We start from the raw sequence: 9,320 nt of genomic DNA on the forward strand, positions 1-9,320 counted from the left end.
GTAGCATAGGATACGCAGATATCGATATTCGTAGATTACAGCCTCAGTCTCGTACGAGGAAAAGTGGTATATGCGGGTGGAACTAACCACAAAGAAAGCTAACGATACAAACGAAGAATAAGGGATACCCGGATACATATCGAAAGTCTAGGCGATAGAGGCGATAGAAACAAAAGTCATCGCCGTAATTAAGCTTACAGCGATAGCAAAGGCATCATTGGAGATCCGAAGTCGCATCTGCCAGCTGTTCTTCGAACACTCGCATCTCAAAGGCATGCCTGAATGGTCGCAATAGTTTACCCGGGACCGCGAAGACAACCTTCTCGAAACTCTCCGCAAACCTCGCTGGTCGTCTCCCCTCGTCGCCCAAATCTCCGCAAACAAGAAGCTCCGCCCACACCTGCGCGACCATATCAACCTTGTTCTGGCTAGATTCACAGCCGAAGGCACCCAGAACGATACTCTTGTCGCCTTGTTCTTCAAACAACCGTAATATCCGAGCCATCCGCTCCTTCATCGCGCTCCTGATGCCATCTTCAAAGAGCTCCTTCTCCGAAGGTAAAATGAGATGTTTGGCACGCACGGCCGCTGCATTGACAGGTACGGATGCAACAACATTAATTGCATAGGGTGGGATAAAATCTCCGCCCACCGAGTCTTCGCTGCGCGGAACATCCACTATACGCCCGTCGGCACCACATATAGATATCGTGTCATCTCCGTCTCGGCGGAAGACGACTACGCCGGGGGAGTATAGCATAGAGTGGTCGTGTAGGCCGCTTCCATCCTCAGCCCAATGTCTCCTGTGCTCCTTATAGAATTGTTGTGCTGCTGGTACGCCGAGACTGGCCACCAAAGAGCTGAGCCTCGCAATCGTTTCCTCCTGTTCATTTCCGCCATGAAGGAAGCCGCCGCCTGGACGCTTTGAGGACGCAAATGATAGTACGCCGACGGATGGTGTAGGGAACGAAGAGAGACCATAATCGGAAGCAGCCATAGCAAGACGCCTAGCTACCGTGAGGGTGGAATGGGGAGAAAATTCCAAAATCGTCTTTGCCGGAGGCACGGAGGGGCGTTTGTGGGCCCAGTGAGCCAGCATCTCGCAATAGTGCGGATAAAACACGGTGCTCTGCTTGCTGAAAATTACCTGTACAGATATATCATGGTGTATGCGCAGAGGGACACTCTTGGCCTCGAAAGCTACAAGTCCTTGTCGATTGAGTTGAGCAACAGCAGGATCATCAACAGAGACGCGGCGCTCTTCAACGTACTGGCCATCTCCGAGCACAATGCTCTGCGTCTCCGCAGCTAATTCTGCCCATCGACCTCTCTTTGCTTTGACTGCCACTCTGGCAAGTATAATCGGGAGTCTTCGGTGGTGAATGGGTGCATCTTGCTTCCGGTCTCGCTGCTGGGAGACCATACGCTGTCGTTTTAAATGAATTCGTTTGGCCTCGAGATACTCGGTTGGAGTCGACGGCGTGCCAGCTCGTCGGGATTGATTTCGATGTAATTTGGATACTCGCATAGCTGAAGGTGTAGATGCAATGTAGGATGTTGAGCTGATCGCGGCGGCTGAGGCGAGGCTTATATACTCAGCCTGGCTTCGCTATTGTCATAATCTATCTCACGATCACGTGGTGTTGGCTCCGAGGCGACATCACTGGCCGCAACAGACTCTGCAGTTCAGATTCATGGCATTTGATTATTATCAAGGATTAATGTTAATCAAGTTTCAAGGCGAAGTTTCAAGTTGAATATGAATTTACTTAAAAGCAGGTATCGTCAATCTTGCGTTAGCTCTCATCCTCTCTTATTGACCCGTCATGTCTGTCTTCCAGTGGTCTCGGGCCGTGAACAAGAGCGCGTCTTCCAAAAGTTCAGAACTTGGCGATCTCGAGGAAAGTGCTTACCGCGGTGCTAGAGAGATTCGTCCATATATCAAGACAGGCATCCTAGCGGCATGCCTCTCTGCCGCTGTGCTGTTTACTTGGTTATCGACAGGAGGAAGTGGCCTGGACGCTATAGCTGGACCGTTATGCCCTCAGGTGTCACCGCTATACCCGCATGCCCAGAGGGAATTATGGGAAGACCTATCGAGGACGTTCGCATCGGCTGCCTTTCTCGACAAAATTGTCCATCTGCTGAGTGGCGCAGTCCAAATTCCGTGAGTATCTCGGCATCGAATTTCGTTGGCAACCTTATCCGCTCTGCTCTGAACAAGAAGCTCGTATTAGGACAGAGGTCTACGATGAAATGGGTCCTATTGGCGAGGACACACGCTGGGAGGTCTTTTCTGATCTTCATGATTACCTTCGAGAAGCTTTCCCCCGAGTGTAAGTTCGTTTTTGGTATGTGTTACTACATACAATTCATAATATCAGTCATGCCTCTCTGGAGTTGACTAAAGTCAACACCTACGGCCTTGTTTATGTTTGGAAGGGATCGGATGATTCTCTCAAGCCCCTTCTATTGACCGTACATCAAGGTCCGTGATTGCAGCCGCTTCATCCACCTCGCAGCAAGTGATGTTATTCGTATCTAGATGTTGTGCCTGTAAATGCAGAGACGTACGATCAATGGGTTTATCCGCCATTCTCAGGATTTTATGACGGCGGGTGCAGTCAGTGTTTTGCGATATTGTAATAAATTGATCTATCCCTCTAGGAACGTATGTATGGGGGAGGGGAAGTTTAGACAGCAAAAGTGGTTTGATCGGTATCCTGTGAGTGCTACTGTCAACGATAATGCAATGAAATATAACAATCTGCTAGGACCTCTATAGAGCTGATGCTTGAGAGCGGTTTTAAACCGAGGAGAGAAGTCACCCTCGCTTTTGGATTCGACGAGGAGGCAGGTGGCAAGAATGTGCGCAATCTTCTACTTTGTCTGGTATCGAAGATTGAAATTGCCACTCAAAGGGAGCGCATGAAATTGAGGCGTATCTTCTTGCAACGTACGGAGAGAATGCGTTTGCAATGCTAGTTGACGAAGGCGGTAAGTTGATACACTGGCTTCGACTCCTTTCTTATAAACATCACAAATAAGGTGTCATTGAGGAAGCGTATGGTCGTGCCTTTGCTCTTCCTGGGATCGCTGAGAAGGGGTACTTGAACGTACGAGTTGATGTAGCGGCACCAGGGGGCCACTCAAGCGTACCACCCGCGCACACGGTAATGTACGTGGATTGTGTGGCGGATGGTAGACTGATAACCTGTACTAGACGATTGGCATGCTCGCGCAGCTTCTTGTGCAATATGAAAACCACCCACCTGAAGTACGGCTTTCTCGTGCATCACCCATGTACCAGCACGCGCAATGCCTTGCAGTCCACGCTCCTGGTCTTTCTTCGACTCTCCGGGAGGTGATCAAGAGGTCTGTTACGTCGGACAAGGCATTGGCCCTCGCGGAGAAGCAGCTCTTCCAGGATCCTGTTTTCAAAGCACTGGTCTCCACGACCCAAGCCGTCGATATAATCGGCGGTGGCGTCAAGTCGAACGCACTCCCGGAAAATGCGATGGCTATCATCAATCATCGCATTGCCACTGATAGGTTACCACATTCTCGTTGCGTTTTTATGTATACCGATCATTGTTGCGCCACAGTTCCGTTGCCGCAGTGCAGGAGCATAGTAGCAAAATCTTGAAACCTTTAGCTGCAGCGTTCAATCTTTCGTTCACGGCGTTCGGGTCTAACATCACAAGTGATGCACCTGCATCTGGGTCTCTGACGCTTAGCGACGCCTGGGACTCTGCACTTGAGCCGGCGCCTATCACCCCTACTGGCGAGGACTCTGTACCGTTTCAGTTGCTCTCTGGATCGATAAAGGCGACGTACGAATCGCATCGACCTCTGTCTAGCTCTAAAGACGGCATTGCAGTTATCCCGAGCCTTGTATCTGGCAACACTGGTAGATGCTACGTAACTCATTATACCTGGATACATTTGTGGCTCATCCGTCGTTATTCAGATACGCGATCCTATTGGAAGCTCACACCATATATTTTCCGTTACACGCATTACAGGGAAAGCCCCATGTCTCTCCCAGCGCATACTATCAATGAAGGTTCGGAACATACGCGTATGCTGTGTCTTGGATCATTTACATTCTCGGTTTATTATAGGGTGCGAGGTCGAAAACCTCGTCGAGATGGTCAGGTTCTTCTCAACGCTCATCTTGAACGCAGACGAAACCGCTCTGTAAGGACCCGGAACACTAAACAGTTAACTTTTGTGGACAGTTCTGTTTCATAATTGCAGACTGCTGTCATTGTTCACGGAGAACAGGCTAGCTAACCATTATAAGTCTTGGGTTAAGGCCATGTAGGTACACTTTTGTGCTTAAAGTTATACTTGATCCGTGTTCCAGAAATTATTCAAATCACGGCTCGAACGCTTTGAGTTGCCGGAACAATGGCAGGTATGGGGATCATCGATCAGTGGCCGCACCGAAGCTTCTCGAGGACGATGAGGAGCTTGAGCAATTTCGGAAATAGCATCGTCATATTGGACACGATGAGTTGTGCCGTTCATTACCATTGTACCAACCCTGAGTTATGGTGTTCCAAGCGCTATAACCCATGCGTAACAAGAACAAAAGTGTAAACGTCCGTCTCCACACGCTCCACTAGTCAGCGAGACTTCCTTATCGTCATAAAAATTTTCCATGAGGACAGGCCAACCTGCTCGTTTCCTCCCCGCGCGAGATCGGTGGTATTTCACAGCTCTTGTACCATCGACTCAAGAACTACCTTTGGCTTGAGCAGCACTATGACTTCTTCCTCTTTCTTTTGACCCCTTTCGACCTGTTCAACTCGTCGCACTCCCATTTCAACAGTGCACAGCATGCGGGGTGTGTGCCTAGCGTTTGCAACAGTACGGTCTTTGTCTGCCAGGTCGTCCACCATGTTCTTCGAATCATACAGCGCTCCATGTGAGACTGTTTCCGCCTCCAGATCCCCAAGACGACGTCTTCCCCAATAGTATTTCGCAGCGCCAGGCATGTGTCGATAAGAGATCGGAATTTTTCGCCGAAAAACCTCTGAATACCATCTTGCACAGCTTGACCTTTCATCCCCCTCGCACCTGCAACTTCCAAGACTCTAACAACATCATCCTTGAGGTGCTTCTCCAAAGACGACACCATAGATGGTTCTTGTGTAATCGATCTGAGTTGTGTTCGCGTCAAGGCTCTCCAGCGCCCGTATACAGACTCTGCTTTCGTTTATGATTGAAGTAGCACTCACCAGAACGTTTCATCTGCATATATACCTGGTCGAGAAGAACGTGGTTTGAACCGGGCGTGAAGTCCCAGACATTAAGCACACGACTTGCAAACATGACCATAACATTTCGACCAGCAATCTGAACGCAGATCGGGTCATCGCGATGTGGCTTTTCGGACAGGATCTCGACCATCTCTTTCCCTATGAGCTGATTCGCAAGCTTGTAATACCCCCTCCCGCGTTCGTCAGAAAACTCCACAGCGTCCGCCACCTGTGCTGCGGTCTGAAAGATATGTGAATTGAGCCCGCTGAACATGCGAACAATTTCGGCGTCGGCGTAATTATCAACCCTTGTGAGGAATTTCTGGGCATCGTGTAGTTCCGCCGTCCTAGTGGCAAGGAGTGCAGATTTATTCCTGAGCTCGTCTCGAGCTGCAGTAAGTTCGCGAATCAACCTCTCTTCTGCCAGATGCTTATCTCGCAGCAGGTTTCTACGAGAAGTGCCTTCGTGATGAAGCTGGTTTTGCAACTCCGTGACCTATTGAGACTCGATGAGCGCCGTCCGGTCTAGAGTTCACTCAAATGATCTACTTTTTTTCGAAAATACCTTGTCTCTCTCCAACTTATCTCTATCCCACTGGTTCATCCTAGACGTCGACGTTGATGGCTCTCGCCGTTGTATCCCGTGGTGTTCGGTGGGATTCCTCGACCCTGGCTGTGTGCTTGAAGAACGGGTTTCCGTGGGTTTCTGTGACATCTTATCCAGAGAGATAGATGTTGTAGTACGATTGAGCAGTGAAATAAAGAAGGAAAGAATCATATATAGACCGGTCCTCGTCTAGGTTTTTTGTGCATTCAGCACTTACTTGACAAGGAGTCTTGCTGTTGCCTTCCCCTTTTCAAATCAGCCTGCAGGGTAATCTTCTACGCCCAACTAGGTTCAATTTCGTATCTGGTAACATCAATGCTCAATTTTCGCGATTCTATTCGCTCCTTTCTGCGTCGCAGATGGATGTGGCGACAATGTCCACAAATCAGTCTAGACAGAACTTGGCTCCGCCGAACAAAGATCAGGTGGGTGATTTGTATTCCTGAAACTCGCGCGTGCTCGCACACAACTCAATACCTGTGAATTTAGTTGTGTTCGCTGGAATCTTCGTCGCCTCTGAGCCGCCGCCAGACCCGTGGACATAAAACAGCTTGACCCACTACTAATGGCACATCCGCCATCCTACCACATGTCTTCTTTGAAACCCTACCGAGGAACACAGCGCAAGCTGGTGCTGGCCTTCGACGTTGGAACCACATTTAGTGGTATCTCTTACGCTATTCTCGATCCAGGAGAAATTCCAACCATTCAAAACATTACGTCGTGAGCACGCGTTTTCAAATGTCTTCCGTCTCTGACAATGCTTGCTAGGTACCCCGGCCAGGAAAATTCTGCGGCAGATTCAAAAATTCCCTCGATCCTGTATTACAACCCAGACGGAACAGTTCACGCTGTTGGTGCCGAAGCGGCCACGCCCGGTGTTGCTCTAGATGCTGAAGATGAAGGGCTTGTTTTTGTAGAGTGGTAAGTTTCACATTTGATGCTCCAACCTGCATTTTCGGTAAGATATTGCTTTTAGGTTTAAACTGCACCTCCGATCCGATACTTTGGACACGGACAATCTCAACAAATCCACTCTCCCACCACTTCCACAAGGGAAGACTGTGGTACAGGTTTTTGCTGATTTCATGTCCTACTTGTACAGCTGTGCGCGTCGGAGAATCATTGAGATCCACGCAAGCGGAGAGAGCCTCTGGTCCTCCTTGGAGGAACGCATCGATTTTGTATTAAGCCATCCCAATGGCTGGGAAGGAGCCCAGCAGCAGAAGATGCGGCAGGCTGCTATACTTGGCGGGCTCGTTCCTGATTCAAGAGCAGGGAGGTCACGAATCCACTTTGTGAAGCTAGCATGTATTTCTGTGTTAAGAATGGTTTCGCATGTGGCATCTCTGTATGTATTCTGTCAATCCCAAACTCCCCATTGCATACTAAGTAGGATGGCGTATGACACAGAGTGGACAGACTGTTATGGTCATAGATGCTGGTGGTGGAACGATAGATATCAGCTCGTACAGATTCTTGACAGTATCGCCTACCTCTGTCGAGGAGATCACAGAACCCGATTGTGAATCAAATTGTTCATTTCCATAAGCACGGTTGACATAAAACTTCTTCAGGTATCTTGGAAGGATCTATCAGCATAAATCAGAGAGCGCATACGCTCTTACATGGTAGAGCTCTATGAACTTGATTTCGTGCGGCGACTCACTAGCCTTTCAGAGAAGCTCAAAAATTCTCCTTATGGCAACGAGGAGGATATCAAAACGATGTTAGAGAATTTCGACAAGCATAGAAAGTGGGTCTTCAAAAGCTCGCTTGAACCGTCGTGTATCAAGTTCGGATCTATGAAATGCAATGACCCTTCTGCTCAAATTCGACGCGGTCAGCTCACATTGGCAGGGTGAGTGCTCTACTTGCATCCTATCAAGTTCGTTGGTACAGTTTCACACTGGTTTTCAGCAATGAAGTCGCTTCACTCTTTGTACCTTCCATTGCAGCCATTGTCAAAGCAGCTGAACGACAACGTCAGCACCGTCACCCCTTCCCTGACGGCAAGTACTTCCGTCACGAGGGTATAATAGCTTATTGAGAAACTCCGTAGACGGTGTTTCTTGTGGGCGGGTTTGCCGCGAATCCGTGGCTTTTCTCAGAGCTGCAGCGATTGCTGCAGCAAATTGGTCTGCATGTCTCACGCCCGGATAGACATACGTAAGCATTTATAACGCTGCCAATACGCATGCTTAAAACTATATTCATATCCAGGAGTAAAGCCGTCGCAGAAGGGGCCGTCGCATTCTATCTAGAGGAATGGGTGTCGGCGCGCGTTGCCAGAGTCACATACGGTGTCCAATGCCTTATACCGTACCACGAAAATGATCCGGAGCATCTTGCACGACGGGCAAGCGTCGTCTCTCGGCCTTCTGGAAAACGCATGATCCCGGACGCATTCAGGATCCTTTTATCCAGGGTTGGTTTAATTGTCCTGCTTCAGATATGAATCTTGTCGCTGATATCGTGTTGAAGGGAGGCCGAATCCATGAGAATGGAGAAGTGTATCAGGAACTCTACAAGGAAGCACGAGAGAAGACGGCTCTGAACAAGATATCAACAGAGATCACGTGTTATCGAGGAAAGAGTAAGAACCCGGGATGGTTGGATACAGAGCCAGGTGAGGCGCCCGACATTCAAACTGCCAGAAGACTGAGTATTGATGTCTTCTCTAGAGATGTTCTCGTGCTTGTGTACCGTACACGCCGATACTTCCCGCATATTGAGAATAAAGAGAAACGGGCCTAAGGGGACATATTTCTCTCAGGAATTCAAAGTTGTCCTCCTATGTGGTCTCACCGAGTTGAAGGCACAAATCAGCTGGATGGAGAACGTAAGTGATTAGTGATACATATTTCGAACGTCTCGTTGATGTCTTTGCGATAGGGGAGGGAGATGAGGTATATTCCATGCAGCTGTCGTTAGCACATACTGAATATGAGGTTTCTCAGAGGTCCGGCGATCATCGTGTACGATGATGATGCTCAAGCTTTGAACTAATGACTTTCCAGGAATACCGACGCTGATCATCTACGCGCGATATGCTCTCGACTATCTTGTTTGTCACATACGTTGATAGAGCGCAGGCCCGAGCTTGAGGGCGATAATAATGTAGCATCAATACATGTTTGGATTGCGTCCTGCATGACGACGAACCTGCTATCGTCATGGCATGCTACCGCGGCTACCCCGCGGTCCTCCGACGAGTCTCTTCACGTCTGAGCTTTGATGCAGACAAGGCACATCGTCGCAGCACTAGGATGTGCGCATTCAGACCTGCCTCCCCGGCTCCCCGCCAATGGCTCGAAACTGCCGCAGCGATGACGACGGTGTCCTATTGACGTACGTCACCTGCCCCCAACAGGTGCGGGAGGCTCGCTGTCTCGCGCGCAATTCCTACGTCTCGTCCGTTTGAAACATCTCTGAAACGGGTCCGG

General features: G+C 49.3%; 4 protein-coding genes across 4 annotated transcripts; 2 read left to right on the plus strand and 2 right to left on the minus strand.

The window, feature by feature from the left end:
* Positions 1-214: 214 nt before the first annotated feature.
* Positions 215-1,528, minus strand: FIBRA_06832 (uncharacterized protein; the record flags this gene model as incomplete). The annotated part of the gene is made up of 1 exon (XM_012328541.1): positions 215-1,528. One exon carries the CDS (start codon positions 1,526-1,528, stop codon positions 215-217), a length of 1,314 nt encoding a protein of 437 aa, XP_012183931.1.
* Positions 1,529-1,826: 298 nt separating this feature from the next.
* Positions 1,827-4,204, plus strand: FIBRA_06833 (uncharacterized protein; the record flags this gene model as incomplete). Its single annotated transcript, XM_012328542.1, has 12 exons — positions 1,827-2,167; positions 2,238-2,336; positions 2,385-2,488; positions 2,546-2,623; positions 2,668-2,725; positions 2,775-2,868; positions 2,922-2,997; positions 3,049-3,173; positions 3,224-3,552; positions 3,606-3,910; positions 3,971-4,066; positions 4,125-4,204. 12 exons carry the CDS (start codon positions 1,827-1,829, stop codon positions 4,202-4,204), a joined length of 1,785 nt encoding a protein of 594 aa, XP_012183932.1.
* Positions 4,205-4,718: 514 nt separating this feature from the next.
* Positions 4,719-5,982, minus strand: FIBRA_06834 (uncharacterized protein; the record flags this gene model as incomplete). The annotated part of the gene is made up of 4 exons (XM_012328543.1): positions 4,719-5,041; positions 5,086-5,154; positions 5,247-5,763; positions 5,833-5,982. The coding sequence occupies 4 exons, from the start codon at positions 5,980-5,982 to the stop codon at positions 4,719-4,721; spliced, it is 1,059 nt and encodes a 352-aa protein (XP_012183933.1).
* Positions 5,983-6,463: 481 nt separating this feature from the next.
* FIBRA_06835 (uncharacterized protein) lies at positions 6,464-8,883 on the plus strand (the record flags this gene model as incomplete). Its single annotated transcript, XM_012328544.1, has 14 exons — positions 6,464-6,597; positions 6,646-6,798; positions 6,854-7,229; positions 7,288-7,399; positions 7,452-7,505; positions 7,555-7,669; positions 7,722-7,735; positions 7,795-7,907; positions 7,937-8,043; positions 8,098-8,302; positions 8,359-8,503; positions 8,559-8,716; positions 8,770-8,783; positions 8,835-8,883. 14 exons carry the CDS (start codon positions 6,464-6,466, stop codon positions 8,881-8,883), a joined length of 1,749 nt encoding a protein of 582 aa, XP_012183934.1.
* Between the last annotated feature and the right edge of the window lie 437 nt (positions 8,884-9,320).

The sequence above is a fragment of the Fibroporia radiculosa genome (genome assembly GCF_000313525.1).
Source record: "Fibroporia radiculosa TFFH 294 genomic supercontigs, scaffold8733, whole genome shotgun sequence".
NCBI classification, from domain to species: Eukaryota; Fungi; Basidiomycota; class Agaricomycetes; order Polyporales; family Fibroporiaceae; genus Fibroporia; species Fibroporia radiculosa.